Below are 22,586 nucleotides of genomic sequence, written 5' to 3' on the forward strand. Positions count from 1 at the left end.
TGGAATGACAGAATATGTTTATTGAGAGCCATGAAAATCGGTCGGCTCATTCACATATTGTATTGTAATTGCATTTATATATAGCGCTTACTACCCCTGACGAGGCGTCGAAGCGCTACATATGATGACGCAGTGGATGGATGCAGCGAGAGATTAAAGTAGTTCGGAGCTCTGTTTAGCTTCTGTAAGTACTGTTCCTCAAATCGTCAAATATGCCACGGCGTACCATGGCGCCTTACACTCGATCGCTTCAGTGCGCCCACACAGGGGTAGGTGAGCGCTTTAAAATGTTACAGTACCATACATAAAGAACACATTTGCAGAGGTGCGCCATTACCTGCTTGCAGAGCTCGCATCTTTTCAGCATGGGGCAGTGCTTCCAGTAGTGCAGATCCAGACCTTCTTCCGTGAAAGACTCGTCCCTCTGTCCACAGAAGATGCACAAGCTGCAGTGGGGAGGAAAATACATGTTTATCGTTCAGCTGTATAAACCGGGGCGCCCCTTTCCCCGGCAGGTCAAGGCAGTGCGCGTTCCAGCTTACCCAAAGTGTGGGCCGCAGCCCGGAAACAGCTTGAACGGTGCAGTGCGGCCCTTCCTGTGTGACTACGCCACCTGCTCGCTTCTTATATCAGTCACAGGTGAAAGTCTCAGAGCGGGAGGCGCCCCCCAGAGCACCTGGCACCTCACCCCGGGCATCGAAATGTAGTGAGAAGCGGTCCTTTCTCTAAGACATTCACCGATTTACAACTCTGACGAAGAGCAATTATCTCTGAAGAGCCTTCCGGGGAGCTGGAGCAGGGCAATTGGGCCTTCATCATTGACCATTTCGGCTGATGGTGAAGGGGCCACGGGGTGTCGGGTGGATGAGGTCAGTGCTGGGCGGGCTTATGTTTGAAATCGTGAACATTTGATGAGGTCGGCGCAGACCAGTTTCAACTTCAATTTGATTGTTCAAACGCAATATTTCTATATAAGGTCTGTGGATTACCCCACTGCAAAGACAAAACTCACCAGAACCGACACACCAGGAACTTTCCCTGCACCACTGTAGAACGTTGCGCATGCTGTTGGATTGAAATCTGTTCTAATCTGCAACCCTAGCGGCACTAGACCGCTATAGCGTGAAACAACACAAGAAAAAAATATATATAAATATATATATATATTTATAACGGCTAGGGCGGTCGACCTCGAATCTGGGTTCGAGTCTCGGCAATGACGCTGAACATATTGTGATTCTGGGCAAATATATATATATATAGATATATAGATATATATATATATATATACTTTTTTTTTTTTTTTACAGAGTTTTATATAGCTGTGAACTTGACCCGGATTGGGTATCAAAGCGCTTTACATAGCACCAGTTGCATTACATGAGGACACATTCTTTTTTGTTTGGCACGGGTAGCCTAAGTGATTATATATACACTTTTTTTTTTTTAACAGAGTTTTATATAGCGTGAACTTGACCCGAATCGGGTATCAGAGCGCTTTACATAGCACCAGTTGCATTACATGAGGACACATTCATTTTTTGTTAGGCACGGGGAAATTAAGTGATTTGCCCAGAATCACAGGAGTGAAGCATCATTGCCGAGACTCGAACCCAGTTCCCCAGATTCAAGGTCGACTCGAATCCGGGGAATTTAGGTAGACAGACAGAGCCCCCCTCCCCTTATCACAGGGATCCCTGGTTTTTCAATTCCGTGTAATTTACTGCATTTGTCTTCACTTCATGCCTCACTGTGAGCAGTGGTCGAAGTCGGGGAGAAAAAGTAGGGGAACTGTGGGCGGAGAATCAGAGGGCGGGAATAACCCAATGATTGGATCAGTGGGCCAAGCCACAGGTGTGGCCAGAATGCACAAACATCCCAATTTGTTTTATTTGTTTGGCATTTCACTACCCAGTTTAATCAACCAATGGATACACATGATTATTTAAGGTTATAATGAGTTATTGACATTAAAACACATTCACAAAGTGGGATATGCTTCTAATCACAGAATGTCCCTAAATACGATGAAATGTGGAAGCACAAGCAATTTGTTGCCGAGCCATGGAGTTTGTCATCAGCACTTCTCCCTTTTTCCACAACAGCAGTTCAAACATGAATGGCTAAATATCCTAGTTTGCAAATGTTTTCTATATAATTATGGCTCTGCCATATTTGCCTCATAATGCAAGATCTGCTGCATGTTCTGACCATTTAAACTAATAAATTGTTTGTAGCTCAAACGTATCAAAAGTTAATAAAAAATGTGACTTGTTTTGCTGCGGAGTGGATGGCTTATTGCAAAGGTTGACTGGTCACCTTTCTCACTGTTGCATTTGTATGTTACACTGGTACTAATAAGGCAAAATCTTTCCAGAAACTCTTAGCATGTGTACACATGTCAAAATAATAAAATATCAGAAAATATACTGCATTACGCTGCAGCCATTTTTAGTTTTGATAACCAATTTTTATTGATTTTCGGTTGCAACAAACACCACAGCACCATTTAGGAATACATCTAAAAAAGGCAAGACCAAGACACAAACATATCACATTGGCATAAAAGATAGACGTACTGAAGCCATTTTTTAAAGCATAATTTAGTCAACACTGCGGCATACTTTTGTCCTCCTTTGCTGCATAATTAATTCCAGTGGCCCCACAGCAAGCAGCACATGGTAAAAGTGCTTGTGAATGAAGCAGAGGGACTGAGAAGTTTGCGAACTTAGTTTGGTGTGCGTGCAAATTCTGCATTGCCAATCCCTGGGGAGTTGCAGCTACTACTTCTGAAACAAGGCAAATGGAGGTACCTATGGGTGAGGCAGACTGGCCTCAAGGGCAGGGCCGGCTTTAGCACTGGTGGTGCCCTGTGCATTAATGTTTGTTATTGCCCCCCAATGACCACCTCTGCCATGGATTCCCACACTACCACCCTTTAACAGTGCCCCTCAAGTCTCCATAACCACACTCTCAGATACATTTAATTTGATTTACAGCACATCTCATACCAGTGTAGGGTGCCAGAGCACTTTACATCACACACATTACTCCGAGACAATCAATATGTGTGTAAATCGCTGTATAGAAAATGTTACATAAGACTAAGGACTACAAGGTGTAGGAGTCACATGACAACCATACTAGTAGGCTATATAGTTTAATAGTGATTGGTCTGGAGAAACACTAACTCAGAATTTAAAACGTAATACCATGGTTGGGGTTCTCTTTAATAATCAGAATTGATTTCTGCCCAAAAGAACACTTTTTGTAACATTAGGATAATCAAAGACTGGGGGAAAAAACATAACACTCTAATTTATACCTTGCAGTTTGTATGCAGCTCTTAGATGAAAGTTAATAGCTCACTGTTCTATGTTAGGATTTTAACTTATAAACTGCAAGTAACAAAAGGATCTCTGACAAAAGCAGTAGCCCACTGACCTATTTACATTATGTGCACTTTGTGAACTGCATGGTACATGTTCTTTGCAGAAGGCACATTAACCCTCTGAGCTACCTTTCCATGAATCAAAACGTCCACTAGACAAAATGATTTCTCTCTAAGAAGAACATTAAACACCGGAGTCATCATGACATTTTTATTATTGCCGAAAATTGCTGGAGGCCAGGAATGAGGCAGCAAGCGCTTTTAAAACCTTTATATACTTGCAAACATAATGCCTCCACCCAAAGTCAGCACCCGGTGCGGTCACGCCGGTTGCACTGCCCTAGAGCTGGCCCTTCTCAAGAGTCATGTGACTCTGTTGTTCTAGGCTGTGCTGCTTCATAGGCCTTCCCGCAAGACTGGAGGTGAACTTCAGTATGAATTGTGGTGGACAAACCTTGAAGGTAAACCCACACTTGCCACTGCTAGGGTCCACCTGCTGGTGCTAAGACACCAGGGCTTCTAAGCTCTTGCGAAGCCTTTTAAGGTCTAGCATGGGATTGGGCTCTCTCATGAGAGTGGTCTGGTGGACTGGTTATTAAGGCTGAACCTGGTTCCCCATTTCCAAATTCAGCAGCTCTGGCCAAAATGCCACATCCTCTCCCCCACTGAGGAAAAACTCACACTGCCTTCAACTACAACCCAATTGCTGCCGGCTATAAACACCTGGATGCGGCTCAATTTAAATGACGCACTAGACAATAGCAATATGCATCCTACAAAAAAACAGTAACAACATCCTGGAAAAAGCAAACACACATAGGGAATGCAAAATTTAGCAAACCATGTGAAATGTAAGCAGGAACAACATGGTTACCTTAACACTTTTACACTCTCTATTCAGAAATCAGTGAGTGCTTTTGCCTGAAAAGTTAAGGACATGACTACAGGGCCCTGAATGGACCAATTTCAATGGCCATTTCTTATATCCTTACAAAACGTAAGCAGTATGGTAAAGAGACCACATCCATGGATGCAGAGCTGCAGTACACATTTTGTTTTCCAATCCACACTTTGCAGTACCTCCAGGATTGGTGCACTAGTTGCAAGCCCAGGGAAAACAAAGACAAGAAAACAAAAGTAGCGCTTCACTGGCAAACTCTGTAAAAGTGGCGCTAATGTGTTTGGATGTGAATAAAATCAATCTGGCCAGTTTGCTAACACCCGGTATTACTTTATTTAGTTATTTTCCATATTGTAAACCTTTTATTCCAGATGCTGCTCTTTGGAATTAAAATACGATATTTCCAGCAAAAATGGTTTTCTTTTTTGGATCCATTTCACAGGGGAGCAAATTAAAGAAAGTGAGGACCCCGTCTTGAAGTCAATGTTTTCAGTACGAGAAGAACTGCTAGACAGAAAGAGAGGGAAGAAGGAAAGAGTCGGGGGGGGGGGGGGGCGGGGGGGGAGGGGAGCTGAAGCGGCAGAGCAGAAGTGGACACTGTATTTTCCTTCTCTGGGCAAGAAGGAGAAGACAGAGTCCTGTTACTTCTCTGCTGCCCGTCCTCCAACGAACGCCAGGAACGCCGAGCTTTATTTATAGGTGATGGTGATTTCTTGAGTCCTGGGACGCATTTTCAAAAGAAAAAAGTAGGGGAACGGAATCCTTAGAATTGAAGAAGTAGGGGCACGCCGTGCCCTGCCGATCCCGCCCACTTCGACCACTGACTGTGAGGCGCTCAAAGCGCACTATCGGTGGAGAAAAACGGTACATCTTGGGTCAGTGCTTGGCTGCGGTGCCCTACTCCCAATGAGGCCTCCTGCTTGCAATGAGGATTATGTGGAAAACGTTTTACTGTTGTGCGTTAACTACCTGAGTGGCACTCTTATCCTGTCTAGGTGCCATCGGTGTGAGGGAGAAAGAAAAGTAACTCAGCCAGACCTGGGGTTTTCTTAGGTTTCGATACAGAAGGAAAGAGAGGAAAATAAGGAATGATAATAAAAGACAAGGCAAAGGGGAGCGGAAGAAGGTTGGGGGGGGGCTGCAAGGACGAATTACCATATTTCTCACTTTTTTCACCGAGGCCTGCTCAACCCTCCCCCCCCTTTTTTCCCCCTGTTTGTTCTCATCCCAGGATACTTGATGCAACTTCAGGAAACACTGGAAACCACAGCGCACGCATTGCCCAATTCCAGAAGCAAGGCAAAATCAAATACATATTTATTATTAATCCCAAGCATCGTGTGCTCAGTGACACCAACTTTGATCGCTGGACAAGAAAAGGCCTTAAATGGAATTGGGCAATGTGTGCGCTAGCAACGTGTGGAGCCATTTTTCATCCAAAAGATTGACACTCTTTAGTTTCACGACATCGCCCGAAGGTACAGACCGCTTTTTATTACCACCGCACAATATACTGCCTTTCTCAAAAGTCCTAATACTTTTACGGAGTTTCTTTAACTCCTATTGCACAACGGCTCACCAACTTAAAACTTACCTAAAAAAATTATTATTAATCAAGTAGGCAAAACCTAATGCATTTACCAAAGCTTGTTGTATCATTGTGTACATTAGTGCTGAGTTTTCCCACTGGGGAGTGTGCCATGTTACTGGGCCCTCTCGGAATAACAATATTACAAACCCTGTTCACATGTACTTACTTGTCCAGATAATTTGAAGCTGAAGACTGGTCCTCCAAAATGTCAGGGGGTGCACTCAACAATTTCTTACCCCGATCATCTATAAGATAATTAAACACATTTTAAAAAACAAGCAATAAAATCTACTTTTTACAGCTTTAGAACAGCAGAAGGCGATCACTGATCATCAAGCTCCATTAGCAGTATGTAGAGATCTCCAGCTAGTAGATGTCATGGGACTGTTACCTAGTTACATGTAGAATGGGGTGAGGAATGTTCTATGTGGGACAGTTGAAGAGAGCCATTGGATGTAAGGGAAGCTGCTCTCTGCTGGGATGCTGTTCAATCAATAAATCAACAAGGAAACTTAAAGGAAACCTGTGAAGGCTCTTCTTTTGACAGTCATGGATCCATCCAGTTCATGCCAGTGTGGCCCATTCGTGGTTCAGCATCCGGGGACCCATTAGTGGTCAGGGACCATCAGCTACGATTTACGTTTATAGACCACCACATCCAACCATGGCCACAAATCACCCGGACCCACCAGTGTTCATGCATCTCCAAGGCCCATCTGTTCTGCACATTTTCTTGCTTACTCCTACGCTTCTCAAGCACTTACATTTTTCTCCTCAGTGTTTGGGGCCATTTTAAATTACTATAATCAAGTTGTCAAACCACTGAAGTTTAAAATGGAGTAAAGTAAGGATAACAGATGCTAATAGGGCAGTGACAACTTCACCAAGGCTGAAGATAAAGAGTTAAACAATGCACGTTTATATCTTTGAGCACCGTTGAAAAAGTAAAATTAAAAAAGTTTGAAAAGCATGAATTCTGCAAAAAGCAGAATCTTGTTCGAATGCCGGTATAAACATGAGGTCTGATAGGAGTAAGCTGCAACGGGCATGAAATTCTTGGGTGCAGTATAAGGCGCCAGAAAGCCCTTCACTCAATATACATGAACAAATGACACATGGGTTACACCTGGTCATGGTAATACGAAGGACTGCTAGTATGAAACATACAACATATCTCTGCAAACTGATTGATGTGCTTCCAGAAGAACATTCCATCACATGGGTGGAATGTTGAATTTTGACACGAAGACACACTGGTGGCCAAGCAGGACATGTCAACACAGCATCAAAATAACTTGATGGTTGATATTAATAAAAAAAAATCGGACCTCAAATCTACAGCAACTCTGTCGCAAAAGGTAACCCGTATCCACGTATTTTCCAAATATACTGGGTTATTTTACCCATGCAAAACTACAGGGGTTCAATTTTATTATTATAGTGCCCTAAAATACAATAATGTCTTTGTTTAGAGCTGGGCCAGCTTTAGAGCTGGTGGCACCCTGTGTGACAATGTTTGTTAGTGCCTCCCCTCCCCCATCCATGGTGGAGGTGACGACCACCTGCACCACAGATCCCCTCACCACCACCTTTTAACAGTGCCCCCCAAGTCTCCATAACCACTCTATTTCAGATGTATTTAATTATATAGCACCACTCATACCAGTGTAGGGTGTCAGAGCACTTTGCATCACACACAATACACAGAGACAATCATACGTGTGTAAATCAAAGTATAGGACATTTTACGAAAGCTAGAGGTCTACAAGGTGTAGGAGTTACACGTCATCCATACTGGTAGACAATATAGTTCAAGAGTGCTTGGTCTTGAGAAGCACAAACTCAGAATTGAAAAGCGAACAACATAGTTGGGGGTTCTCTTTAATAATAAGAATCAATTTCTACCCAAATGAACCCTTTATGCAACATTAATCTATGCTATAATCTATACTTTGCAGTATGCATGCACTTCTTCGATGACAGTTAATAATGCACTGTTCTGTATTAGGATTTTGACATGTAAACTGCAAGTAAACAAAAGGATGTCTCTTAGAAAAGCAGTAACCAACTGACCTATTTACATTATATGCACTTTGTGAGCTGCATGGTACACGCTCTTTGCATCAGGCATATAAATCCTCTGTGCTATTTTATGATCAGTCAAAACCTCAACTTCAAAAAACTCAGATCTTTTTCCAGGAAGAACATTAATCACCGGAGTGGTCTTGACATTTTTATTGTTGCCTGGAAATTGCTGGAGGCCAGAAACGCGGCAGGAGGCGCTTTTAAAACCAAAATAAACTTGCAAACACGGCGTCCCCTGAAGTAGTTCCCGGTGCGGTGGCACCGGTCGCACCTCTCTAGTGCCAGCCCCGGTTTGAGCCAGTACTGCTTACCTGATCTGAGACTTCGCAAGACCGATTTCTTGTATCTGTCCTTTCTAATATTGTATATTATCATAGAGCCCCTTGAATGGGTACAACTCTTTTACAATCAAGCAAATACAGCCATTCGTTTTAAGAAGAGAAGCAGATCTGCTTCTTATCTGATTGCTTACTGTGTGAGCTGTGCGCACAAAAGATGGAAGGCAGGAGCACTACCGACCAAACATAATGCAAGTAAACCCCTTCAATTCACTCAGCAGCAAACTATATATATAAGATGCTAGACCAGCAAGACACACGATCAAGCAGGTTACACCACGAAGCTGCAAGACGCACTGCCCAAAGCAGAGATCTTACAACTAAGCAGGGTTCGATTGGGATCAAAAATAGGGCCGGTCACCCTAAAAAAGTGGCACGTAATTACGGATTGCGCCTTTTCGCAAAACACCTTCTGTGTTTTAAGTACTATGAGCAGAAGGGGTCGCTAAAAGAGGCATGTTTTCCCAACTTCACTGGAAAAAATACAAATGTGCTAAGACTTTGTGTAAAGCTTAGTTCACAATGGTGCCGCACACCTGATATACGTGAGGCCACGTCTGCTCGGACCCCCTGCTCGATCGGCATACATTATTAGGCAGGCCCAGCGACAGACTGGGAGACACCTCCGCCCCGTCGGTTAAAGGGAGGTAATAGAGGGCCATCTGCCCCCAGAAAGGCCGCTCACGCCCCCACTGTGCAGCCGGCGGCATGAGAACAGCATAAACACAGTCCAAATCGGCCGCCGCACTGGCCAAAATAGCTGCCCACAGCTGCAACTCGGACCGGCACATTGCCCGAGGGCACCCCTTACCGATCCGACCTGAAAGCAAGCCAGGTTTGCACGCACCGCGGGGCACGGTAACAAACTTGGTGGTACAATTATATGTCAACATGGGTTGAAATGAAGAAGTATGAAGTAAAGCTAAATAAAAGGTGTTTCCTACAAAGTTGCCCTCGGGGGCACCCGTTTCTTGCTTTCCAGGTTTCCAGTGGGAGGGAATCGGTGTGTTCATGTCTGCAGTTTCCTGCCACCCCAGGGTTATGCCCACACCCAGTCTGCAAGGCCAGAACAAGGCCCTCCTTATGCGGTCACTGTTGGAACAGTCTGGCATTGGGGAGGTAAGATTTCAAAAACACTGCAGGGCAAACTACCTTACATTTCTCCTTATGTTAACGGTCTTGCTTTTCGAAGTTACAAGGTGGCACATAGCCAGGTTATACATACTAGATCAGAAAATACACTGCGCAGCAATATTTCATTTTTACACTCACAAGTTTAGTAGAACGTGTATATAAAACCTTATGAATGGTTGTGGACACTGATGGTGAATATAAAGTAGCGCCCTCTGATTGTGAATATAAAGTAGCGCCCACTGCTTATTCCTTGGACGAGAGGGAGGTGCTTGGCTAGTTTGGGTTTCGCTACTCTTGTATGGGTTGACGTGGACCACATGGAGGAGAGAGAGAGAGAGGGGGGGGGGGGGGGACTAGCTTCACTGGTCTCATGTTTGGAGAGGGATGGCATCCTTACACAGTTCTGGGTAGGTGGCAGTGATAGGCTTATATTCACTGCTCTCTCTCTCTCTCTCTCTCTCTCTCTCTCAAGTGGGCTAAAAGTCATTGTGCATCCGCGTTTCTCCTCGGAGAGGGGGAGAGTGGGATGATGACCGATGCCAGATGCTCCCTCTTGGGAGAAAAGAGGGTAGTGGGGTGGCTACCACTTCCCTTCCTGGAGGAGAGGCCAAACGCCTTCATTGTTGATCTCTTTTGTGAGAGAGGGTCGGAAGCGCTCTTCCCCTTGCTGGAGGAAGATTCATCTGATGTACTCTACTCCCTCAGGCATGTGGTAAGGAGGTAATGGCTTCCATTATTCCCTTCTAGGTGTGGGTGGCTATCATGAAGTCTGCTACCCTCCCCAGAGGGGCAATGAGAAGGCTGTCAATGCTCTCCCTTGGTAGATGGAGAGTACAGTGTCGTCCAAAACTCTCCCCTGTGTGTTTGGGGGTGGTGGGTGGAGGAAGATTTAGTATAGAGTGCTGTGATGAACAACTACTCTCCTAGCTAGGGAGAAGTGGATGTTGCCCACCACTCTCCAATGGGAGGGTAAAGACACGGCTATGGTCCACTTCTTTCTTCCGGCTCTAACTTGGCAGACTTCTTAATAGAGGGCTGTTCATAGGCTTTTCCTTTGGGCATGGAGAATCGAAAGGAAAAGATGGGGCGGGGTAAACTGCCTTTGCTTTGCACTTACAATAGAAAATAAAGCAGCTGGAATGCACTAAATTTATCTAATTAATCAAATTTTTCAAGTAATCAGTAATTTAAAAACTCAATAATCAATAAAGTGTGCACCAGCTGAGGGGCTCTGCCAACCACCTAATTAAAACTGAACAATGAAAATTCCAGATAGATACCTAGAAATACCGGGTGCACTACTAAATGTCGCTTTAAAGCATACTAAGTGTGTTCAAACATTAAAGAGTAAATATTATACAATAATGAACAGTATTGGTGAAACAAGGACAGTACTCAGTCCTTTGTTGACTGTATCACGCTTTCACAAACAAATCTTCGAACAGAAAAGGATGATAGTCATCTGCTTTTATTCTTGATGATCGCAGATAATTTCATATGTGTGTAGAAATCAACAGAGTGTCGCTTATAATCAGCTTGTGAAGTTCTTGATCTTCAAAAATCAATCTTCAAAAAATCCCAATGCATTTCGGGCTATAGACATGAGCCCTTCATCAGGGGAATCTACAAGTATGTAAATATAAACATAAACTAAATATAATCTGCGTGTACAACAATATGACATTGATAGTTTAATGGATTCAGTAGAGAACAGGTAGTGCTTATCAACAAGTTCGAAATGTGAACCACCATAAAAGTCCATCGAAAAAAAAGTGCGTAGAGTTATTGAAAGCTTAAAAAATGATTAAGAAAGAAAGAAAAACGAATAAGTGAGAAAAAGAGATTACCAACAATGTGCTATTAACGTGTCGACAACAAGAATAAAACAAGTGACCACACGTGACTGAGCTATCGTCTAAATGGTGATCTGGAAAATGAATCATACCTTAAAGCACTCGAGTTTGTAAATACAAAGCGCCAATGGAAAGCAGCGAGTCTACTTAACGATGTCTTTGATACCACATGGTTGAGGGATAACAATAATATGCCCGTCTCTGTCTGGAAACCAATTAAGGGACGCCAATAATTAGAGTTGTGTGAGTACAAACAGTAACATGAAAATAGCTTTAATAGACCGGAAAGCCGAAAAAACGCTTATGCCTCTCACTGTCCGAGAACCGGAAACCTCAAACTAAACAAGAAATCTACAAAATAAAAAGAATAAGGGCCAGAAATGAACGTAAACTTAAATTACAAATACGCTGCAAGTGCGTATGAGCTATAATGAATAACGCTTACCTCTAGACGGGAAATTCGAAATAGTTCTCAAACAGCAGAGACGCCGGTCGCGGACTAGTGAGCTTGCGCGTCTCAAAGCGTGTACTTACGCTGTGAAATAACGGGCATGAGAACAAAGAAAGGACTATGTTGATACTGTATTGAGCGCCCAATAGGCCGCCATGTTTGAACTGGAGACGGAATATGGGTCGCAAGAAACTAAAAATAAAATAAGAATGTACGATGTGACAAATCAAATAAAATTCAAATTGACAAAAGCCCAAGGTTAAATAGAAGGATAAAAATGAAAAATTAAAATAAAACATGCAGTAACAGTTATCTAGCCAAACAAAGACCCATCACCATAGACATAGAGAAAGAGAAGACGAAATAAAAGAGGGAATCTGTCCACCTCAATGAGTAGAAGTGGAATGCCATCCATTGGTGACATTCTGTGATTAATAATCAATATTAACAATAGCATAAAAAAGAGAGCCTGATCTAATACAAATGTAAAAACCTGTCTAAATTCAGCAGCTAATGCGCAGTGGAAACCATCAGAAAAATACGAAATAGATGCAAAATTTACAGTTTAGTAGTTACATTAAAGAAAGCAAGCAAGTTCGAATTTGTCATTTAACCCTCGAGGGAATAATGTTTGCATATACCAAATCCAATACGATTCGCGCTGTGAGAGAACTTTAGACATATCCCTGTCCAAGCGCGATTCAACCATTTCAAGGACACAAAACCTGGGCTGAGCAATCGAGTGATTGTTTGCTAGCCAATGTTGTGCTAATGGAGAGCTGATGGTCTTAGTGCGTATTCTACTCTTGTGCTCTGTAATTCGAGTACGAAGTACCCTCTCTGTTTTACCCACATAATACAAATCACAAGGACACTTTATGAGATAAATAACATGATGGCTATTGCAATTTGCATTGAAATTCAACAGTATCTTTTTGCCAGTCCAAGGGTGTAAAACATGCCTGCCTGTGATTACATTATTACAATGGGAGCAATTCATACATTTCGACATGCCTTTAAAAACCGTATTGACATTCGTTGTGGTTTGACTGAGAATTACCTTTAAATTGCTATAACTTTTATATGCAAACAAAGGAGGCTCAGCGAAAATCCCTTTAAAATCGGATTCTAGTTGAAGCAAATCCTATCTTTGTAAAATGCTCTTTTTGACAAATTCAGAATTAGTGGAAAATCTAGAGACTAATACTTCACGGGTGGGACCAGATGGCTTAACTTTCTTTTTCAATAGGTCATCTCGACTGATAGGGAGCAATCTTTTTTCAGCCTCATTGACCACTTTAACGGGATAACCTCTTGCTAGAAACTTTTCTTCAGAATCTCGAATTGTCTGCACGCTGGACTCAATATCAGAAGAAATCCGTCTAATCCTCAAGAACTGCGAAAAGGGCAAATGTCGTTTGAGGGACCATGGATGAAAACTATGGTATTGCAAAGCATTGTTGTGATCAGTGGGTTTCTTGTACACCGTTGTCTCAATAGCGTTGCCTGACAATTTCAACAAAACATCAAGATAAGCAATGCTATGGGGCTCAATTTGATGGGTGAATTGAATTCTAGGATTAATCCCATTTAATCTTGAAATCTGTGATTCAAGATCATGCCGTGACCCATGCCAAATAATCAAAATGTCATCGATAAAACGTCGATACAATATTAGCCTAGATGTCCAGAGAGGGTCAGCTAGGATATTTTCAGATTCAAATTTGAGCATAAAAATACTTGCGTAGCTGGGGGCTCCAGAAAAGCCCATCGATGTACCATTGGCTTGGAGAAAAAACTGATCCTTCCAGAGACAATCGGTCTCAACGGGGGATCTGCTTCCCAAGATCATCCTTTTCTGTTTGAAGATTTGTTTGTGAAAGCGTGACACAGTCAACAAAGGACTGAGTACTGTCATTGTTTCACCAATACTGTTCATTATTGTATATTTACTCTTTAATGTTTGAAAACACTTTGTATGCTTTAAAGCGACATTTAGTAGTGCACCCGGTATTTCTAGGTATCTATCTGGAATTTTCATTGTTCAGTTTGCTTTGCACTTGCCATGACCGGATACAGCTGCTTTTCATCCACAAACAGTTGAGTTCCAGACTTGGTTTCGACTTGGTCTGTACCTCCAGGCTTAACTCATCATCTACCTTATCACTCATTTCCTTCTAAAGAGCCATCAGCCAACCCTAGGGTAGTTCGTAGAGTGCTAGAAAAAAATGTATTTATTAACAAAGCTGACCCTAACCCCCATTCAAGGCTACTCTGCTTCTTACAAATCCCAAATATAACAAAACAGACATCAGAGGTAACCTTCATTCACTTTAAATATTGATGGAGGGACTCCAAACTGAGGGGACAGCCAGTGAATGATGACACAATAGTTCTCAAAACACAAGTAGACAGACTCAAAGGATGATTATAGAATGCCAATTGTTACATTTTGTTAGAGATGTAGGACATGGTAAAGAGAATTTTTTTCTCTTACACTGGGTGGACCCTTTCACATAAGGTATTTTTGCATTATGATGGCTGTTCCATCATTAAACAAAGAAACATTTCCCTTTAGAATGGATACTTGTTTGAGACACAGCGAGACGTTTCTAATAATGAAACATGTTCTACACCATCCAGATTGAGATGCAGAGAAGTGTGCCTTTTACTGGCAGATGGCTTTCCACTCAGAGTGGTGTCACAATCTTGGCTCGGTGCAGGCAAAGTAGACCATGAGATCACAAAGGTGTAGGCAATGTTGACTTTCACAAGAAACCTAGTGCTCTCCAAGCAGGTCTAAAGAGAAGACAAAGTCTTAAGCCAAGACGAAAATGCCATGTTTTACAGAAACAAAAACGAGACAGAACACCATTAAAATAAGCTAATTTGACTTTTTACAGGAAGTTAGGTCTTTAGACTGATTTCACGAAGGAAAGTAGGATTAGATGATACTCATTTGCAATCATCCTATAGTATTGATGGCCACCAGTAGGTTGAGAATGCAGTTACACTAAACTGGTCATGGCCTAGACCATATGGGTCACTTGATGTAGGGTTTTAATTATCTTTATCTTCTATTATAGTATAACGTTAAAGAGAGTTGAGTTTCATAAGCAAGTAACTACAAGTCAAAATGCACTCGTGGGAAGGAATATGCTACTTACCAGTATGCATCTGTTCTTGGCATGTAGAGCTGCAGAGTTGTACACTTTTGCATAGATCGCCATCTGGTGTTGGGCCCGGATGTTTGCAGTTTGTTTTTGTTCTTTGGAAGTCACGAGTTCGGTGACTCCTCCTTCGGTCCGTACTGCGCATGGGCTTCGGCTCCATCCTCAGATTGTTTTTCGCCAGCAGGGAAATATGGAGCGTAGTGATAACAGTGAGAAAGCCATGTGTGTTGTATCTAAATAAGATAGACTGGAACGGATACAGGTAGCCGGGGAGGCGGGTGGGCGTGTACAACTCTGCAGCTCTACATGCCAAGAACAGATGCATACTGGTAAGTAGCATATTCCGTTCGAGGCATATGAGCTGCAGATTGTACACTTTTGCATAGATTATATAGCAGTACCCAGCCCTAGCGGCGACCACCGGTATCCGTTGCAGCGGTTTGAAATAGTGTCTTTAGTACAGCCTGGCCCACACTAGCTTGTTGCTTGGAATGCACGTCTACACAGTAATGTTTTGTGAAGGTGTGCGGTGTTGACCATGTGGCTGCTTTGCAGATGTCATCCAAGGGTATGTTCCCTAGAAAAGCCATAGAACCCCTATCTTTCTTGTAGAGTGGGCTTTAGGTGGAACAGATAATGTTCTTTTTGCCTTGTGATAACAAATTTGTATGCACTTTACAGTCCACCTAGCTATCCCTGATTTAGAGATGGGGTTGCCTTTATGCGGTGGAGAGAAGGAGACAAACAATTGTTTAGTCTTCCTGAAAGGTTGCATTCTTTGTATGTAGTACAGTAAAGCCCTCTTAACATCAAGTGTATGTAGAGCCCTTTCTGCAACAGATTGAGGTTGCGAGAAAAAGACAGGTAATTCCACCGATTGATTAAGATGGAACGGGGAAATGACCTTGGGCAGAAATTTTAGATTTGTACGAAGTATCACCTTGCTGTGATGTATTTGTAAAAAGGGTTCCTGTACAGTGAACGCTTGTATTTCACTAACCCTTCTAAGGGAAGTGATAGCTACGAGAAAAGCTGTTTTCCAGGTGAGGAACTGTAGCTCACATTTATGCAGTGGTTCGAAGGGCGGACCCATTAGCCTTGTAAGAACTACATTTAGATTCCATACAGGAGAAGGTGGTGCCCTGGGCGGAATTATGCGTTTAAGGCCTTCCATAAAGGCTTTAATAGCGGGCACTCTGAACAGTGATAAATGCTGTCTGTTTTGCAGGTAAGCAGCAATCGCTGCTAGGTGTAGGCGTATGGAAGAATATGCCAGGTTACACCTTTGAAGATGGAGTAGATAGCATATAATGTGTTGTATGGATGCATCTAAAGGGTTGATTGTATTGTTACGGCAGTAAACAACAAATCTCTTCCACTTTGCGGCATAGCATGCTCGAGTGGTAGGACGTCTGGCTTCCTTGATTCATGCAGTCAGGGGGAAGGTTAAGGTACCCAAATTCTAAGATTTCAGGAGCCAGATCGCAAGGTTGAGCTGAGCTGGGTCCGGGTGTCTGATTTCGCCATGGTTCTGAGTTAGGAGGCATGGGGACAGGTGCAGTTTTTGATGTGGTACCACTGATAGCTGTAATAGTGTGGTGTAGCACGGCTGCCTGGCCCATGTTGGGGCTACCAGAATGAGCGTAAGGGAGTGCTGTTGTAGTTTCCTGACCACTAATGGAATTAGTGGGAGAGGTGGAAAAGCGTATGCAAATCTGCCTGACCAGTTCATCCATATCGCATTGCCTTTGGACAATGGGTGTGGGTATCTGGCGGCGAAGCTTGGGCATTTTTTGTTTTCGTGGGTGGCGAAGAGGTCTATCTGAGGATGCCCCCACTTGCGGAAGAATGGGCGAAGGACTTGTGGATGCAGTTCCCATTCGTGTATCTGTTGCGTTTGTCTGCTGAGCAGATCTGCCATGGTGTTTTGTATGCCTGGGACGTGCTGTGCCAGGAGAAAGATGTTTTGTGGAATTGCCCATCTCCATATGCTCTGTGCTAAGCGGGAGAGCTGGGGAGAGTGTCCCCCCCCCTGTTTTTGAATATAATACATTGCAGTCATATTGTCTGTGCGAATGAGGACTGCTTTGGCTGAAATCTGTTTCTGAAAAGATTTTAGGGCTAGAAAGATCGCCAATAGCTCCAGATGGTTGATGTGGAGCGATTTTTGTTGTGGCGTCTATAGACCTTGCATTGTGAGGTGTAGGAGGTGCGCTCCCCAGCCGGAGAGCGATGCGTCCGCTGTTAGAATCACCTGAGGAACCGGGTCCAGGAACGGACGCCCTTTGGAAAGGTTTGTGGTGTTCCACCACTGCAGAGAGTGATGGGTGTGGCCGTCCACCAACACCAGATCCATCAGCTGTCCCTGGGCCTGGTTCCACTGTCGTGCTAGGCACTCTTGGAGTGGACGCATGTGGAGTCTTGCATGGGGCACTATGAAAATGCAAGATGCCATCATCCCTATTAGCTTCATGAACACTCTTGCTGGGAGAGAGTGCTGAGCAATGAACGTTTGGCGCAAGGCTTGTATGCTTGCGATCCTGGCTGAATTGGGATAGGCTATACCTTTGGAGGTGTCTATAGTGGCCCCGAGATATTGCTTTGTGTGAGATGGTATGAGGTGGGACTTTTGGTAGTTCACCGTGAAGCCTAGCTGGTGGAGCAGTTGGATGGTGCTGTTTGTATGTTGCACACATTGGTCGTAGGACGCGGCTTTTATCAGCCAGTCGTCTAAGTAAGGGAAGACGTGAATATGTTGACGTCTGAGGTGTGCTGCTACTACCGCTAGGCATTTGGTAAACACCCGTGGTGCGGTGGTGACCCCGAAGGGGAGAACCGTGTATTGGTAATGCTGACCGTCCACCACAAACCTGAGGTACTTCCTGTGAGAAGGGTGTATTGGAATATGAAAGTATGCGTCTTTCAGATCCAAGGTAGTGAGAAAGTCTCCCTGACAGAGGAGTGGGAGGACTTGTTGTAGGGTGACCATGTGGAAATGGTCTGAATGTATGTATGCATTTAGAGGCCGGAGGTCCAGAATGGGCTGCAGGGTCCCGTCTTTTTTCGGTATTAGAAAATACAGAGAGTAGACGCCTAAATTTTGCTGATTGACGGGGACCTGCTCTATAGCGTGTTTTTGGAGGAGGGAGATCACCTCCTGTTTGAGCAGTGTGGAATGTTCCTGTGACATTGGACGGTGCCTTGGTGGGATATTGGGTGGGGTAGATGTTAGCTCGAGACAGTACCCTGACCGAATAATTTGGGTCACCCATTTGTCCGATGTTATGGACTCCCAGGCGTGAATAAAGTGGTGTAGTCTGCCCCCGACCGGAGTGGGATGGTCTGGGGGGAGCGAGGGGAAGTCATTGTGCGGGCGGTGTGGCAGAACGGGTGGTGTTGGTTTTGCCCCTGCCCTTATTGTTGTTGCCCCTGTATCCACCTCTTTGGTAGCCCTTTGAGAAGGTATTTTGAGGAGGGGACTTGTAGGAGGTAGAGGCGCTATCGGTGGAGTAACCTCTGCCTGTGCTACGAAAGGACGAACGTCGAAAGGAGCGTCTAGGGGTTTGGGATTGTAATGCCCCCATAGACTTTGCTGTGTCCGTGTCCTTTTTCATTTTTTCTAATGCTTCGTCCACATTTGGCCCAAATAGGTGTTGTTGGTCAAAGGGGTGATTTAGTATGGATGCCTGGACTTCTGGCTTAAACCCTGAGATCCTGAGCCAAGCATGACGGCGAAGCAGGACACTAGTATTTATAGCTCTAGAAGCAGTGTCCGCTGCATCGAGGGCACATTTAATGGAGGTGTTAGTAATGAGCTTTCCCTCTTGTATTAGGTCATGAGCTTTACGTTTGTGTTTCTCCGGGAGGTGTTGCATAAGAGCCTCAAGCTCATCGTAGTGTGCTCTGTCATAACCCGCAAGTAGCGCCTGTGTATTCGCAATGCGCCAGATGTTTGCGGCTTGCGAGGCAGTGCGTTTACCAGACGCATCTAAAAGTTTTGATTCCTTATCTGGCGGTGGAGCCTCACCTGAGGACCGGGAGTTGGACCGCTTTCTAGCTGTGGACACAACCAGGGAATCTAAAGGAGCAGGGCCTTTAATGTATGCAGGATCTGTGGGTGCTGCTTTGTACTTTTTTTCTATTCTGGGGTTTAAGACCCTGGCCCTGACAGGGTCTTTGAACACCTCTGCAGCATGTTTGGTAACACCCTTAAGCATGGGCAAGATGGCTGTGGATTTATCCTGAATATCAAATGTATCCAGTAAGAAGTCGTCTTCCACTGGTTCGCTATGTAGTTCCACCCCATGATAGTGTGCTGCCCGCTGCACTAAGTGGTGAAACCCTAGTGAGTCCTCCGGGGGAGATGGCCTGGATGGGTAGAGGTCATCTTGGGGCACATCTGGTATGTCAGGGTTTTGGTAATCCTCCCATGGGTCTGGGGTCCCTGGGGGTGTGGGGTCCATCGGGGCGTCCGCTGGATCATAATCTGGATCCCCGTAATCCGGTTCTGGGGTTGGGGAGTGATGAGGCAAGGGTGGCGGAGACCTGGGAGGGAGAGGAGGTGGGAGGGAGAGGAGTGGAAGAGGCGGAGGAGGTGTAGGAGGTGGTGGGGAGGGCACTCTGAGAGGAGATGTGGCAGGGTCCTTCCGTTTGGGCGGTGGAGGAGGAGCTGGTGTGTCAAGACGTCTTTTCTTGATAGACAGAATCAATAGCCCAGTCTTTGGATCCTTTGATAAGTTTTTTTGAGAAGGATCAGGTGTAAAAAGTTCCGTTGGCGCCGAATCGTCCGCTGGCGCCGATGTTTTCGGAGCCGAGGACTTGGGTGGTTTCTCTGCGCCATGCTTTTTTGGAACCTCCGTTTTTTTCGGCGTCGAGGTAGGCTTCGACGCGGGAGCGTCGGTGCCGAGGGATTTATGCTTGTGTTTCGTCGGCACCGAGAGTCCAGGCTTCGGCACCCGTGGCTTCGGAGTCGAGCTGGGCGTCACTTTCTTCGGTGCCGAACGGTGTTTATCGGCACCAGGAGTAGGCTGGCTCGAGCCCGAGCTGCCGTGAGACTTGTGATGCTTCGACACCGGGCCCGAAGGTGGGGTGATAGAAGCTGCATGTTTGGTTTTCCCTAGGCCCGGAGGCGAAGGTGTAACCTGAGTCTCTTTGGATATGGGCGCGGGGGTGGGAGGGGGTAGAGTACTCACGACCCTCTGCGCCGGTGTGATGTCCTCCAGGTCGGAGTCGTCGGCCTCGGAAGCGCTGACGATGTCTTCCTCCTGCTCGGTGTGTTGTTGCCCCGAAGCTCCGGTGTCGTCTCCGAAGATGTCCGGCGGAGCCGCGGTCGATGAGTGCGCCATGGTGCGTCGAGCTCTTCGATCCCGGATGGTCTTTTTTGATCAAAAAGACTTGCAGGCGGGGCAGTCTCTGGCCTCGTGTTCCGGAGAGAGGCAAAGGTTACACACCTGATGGAGGTCGGTGTGGGGAAATTTAGACCCACATTTTGGGCACTTTTTGAACGGAGTCCTTTCCATCGGCCGGGACCGGAGTCGAGGAGGGCCCGAAGGCCGGTGCCGATGTGTGGAATCGAGAAAGTGCCTCTACGAGAGATGAAGAAGATGAAGAAACTCGATGAACGAGGATTTTCCGTCGAGGCTGGAACCGGAAAAGTTCGAAGCCGGAGCACGAAGTATCACATCCGAGCCCGATGGCGGAAAAAAACTATCTGAGGATGGAGCCGAAGCCCATGCGCAGTACGGACCGAAGGAGGAGTCACCGAACTCGTGACTTCCAAAGACTGTCCAAAGAACAAAAACAAACTGCAAACATCCGGGCCCAACACCAGATGGCGATCTATGCAAAAGTGTATAATCTGCAGCTCATATGCCTCGAACATAATTTTTGAATGAGTTGAGTCTGTCAGGACCAGGTGTGAAGGGTTCTTGAGGAGGCCGCTGTCCTCGGTCTAGCACAACGCCAGAAGAATTTTTGGTGGGAAGAAGGGTTCTTTCATTATGTTGCGGGTATCTGTTATTTGTTTTTTTACATTCTATTATCTACATGTTATTATTCTCCCAACTGTGCTATATCATTCTACTTATTTCCAATTTACTTCTATCCTCTATTTCCTGACTACTCAATTCATGCAAGAAACACATTTTAAAAACATGAGTAAACATACATGTCCAGCAGAAGCTATGCATATCATAATACAACCCAACAATCGGACTATCTCGAAGGCCAATAAAAGAACAACCAAATACAAATAAAAGACCCCCCCTACCTTCCACCATCCTCCTCCCTTCTCCTCCCCCTCCTCCAACCTGGACAAACCAAGGCAGAAGTTTTCTGGAACCTCTATTACAGGAAGTCGTCAAGAAACACATTTTAACAAGAAAATATTTCATTCCATCCTGCATGTAACAGACACCAAGTTTACAAGATTACAGCACTATACCAGGACTTTCCTGGGCCACAGATAATCAGTAACTCTCATTCTACTTGACCTGTCTGCGGCCTTCGACAAAGCCACCCAATACACTCGGATCAGAAGACTACACAGCACAGCCATCCAAGGACCCACACTCAACTGGATCTGCTCCTTCATCACGAGAAGGAGAAGAGCTCAAATAGTTAAAATGCCACCATTCACACCAGAGACCAAAAAACTGATCTGCGAAATCCCCCAGAGATCATACCTCAGCCCTACCCTTTTCAGCGTCTACATGATGCCGCTAGCGAATATCATCCGATCACAAAGCATCTCCATCATCTCATTCGCTGACGACATCCAAATCATCCTCTCTCTGAAGGATAAGGCAGCTACCTTTAGAACCAATTTCACAAACTGCAGGACCATGGCAGCTGACTTGATGAGAACAAACTGCTTGAAACTCAATTCCGACAAGATGAAAGTTCAGATTTTTGGAAACAAGACCTTCCCATGTGACTCTATCTTGTAGGTGTTGGATCTAGAACTAACATCCATTGACCACGCAAGAAATCTGGGGATCATCCTAGACAAACTCACCATGATGGCAAAAGTCAACGCAATGAATGCCTCCTGCTTCCACATCCTACACATGATACAAAAGATTTTCAAGTGGCTACTATAGAGCACCAGATGGACAATCACCCAAGTACTCATCACAAGCAGGCTTGACAAGGGAAACACACTACAAGCTGGAATCTCTAAGCAACTCCTACAAAGGCTTACATCATCCAGAACCCGCAAGACTCATACTGAAACTCCTGCGCTGCGCCCACATCGCACCACACCTCAAGAAGCTCCACTGGCTCCCAATTCACAAACGCAGCCATTTCAAACTCCTTACTCTCACAAAGCCCTACACAAAACAGGAATGGGACTAGCATACTTTAACAGTCTCTTACACTTCCACCAGCTAACTATGCTATAGCTCACTCTCGCACACACCACACACCTGTGTAAACATGGTACAACCTCCCTTGGCACATAAGGGCCTCCTCCTCACTTCTTAAGTTCCACAAGAATCTGAAGACCCGGCTCTTTGGGTACCATATGCCCACTCACCTGCTTAAGTGTCTAGATATCCTCATGAGTGATTAGTGCGCTCTACAAATCTACATGACAGGATATAACATAACGTATATGTTGTGTAAACCCTTTAATCAGGAGTGAGCTACAAATTATATTCTTAACTAT

General features: G+C 44.8%; 1 protein-coding gene across 2 annotated transcripts in view; it reads right to left on the bottom strand.

Annotated features, from left to right (window-relative positions):
- Positions 1 to 22,586, bottom strand: part of CEP104 (centrosomal protein 104) — a 726,468-nt gene that overhangs the window by 266,385 nt on the left and 437,497 nt on the right. For both annotated transcript variants that reach the window (XM_085608861.1, XM_085608862.1), the window contains exons 17-18: positions 6,050 to 6,128; positions 338 to 446 (exon numbers count right to left, since the gene is read on the bottom strand). In XM_085608861.1, coding sequence (XP_085464987.1) covers positions 338 to 446; positions 6,050 to 6,128 — 188 coding nt within the window. The remainder of the gene's footprint in view (positions 1 to 337; positions 447 to 6,049; positions 6,129 to 22,586) is intronic.

The sequence above is a fragment of the Triturus cristatus genome, chromosome 1_2 (genome assembly GCF_964204655.1).
Source record: "Triturus cristatus chromosome 1_2, aTriCri1.1, whole genome shotgun sequence".
Classification (NCBI taxonomy): domain Eukaryota; kingdom Metazoa; phylum Chordata; class Amphibia; order Caudata; family Salamandridae; genus Triturus; species Triturus cristatus.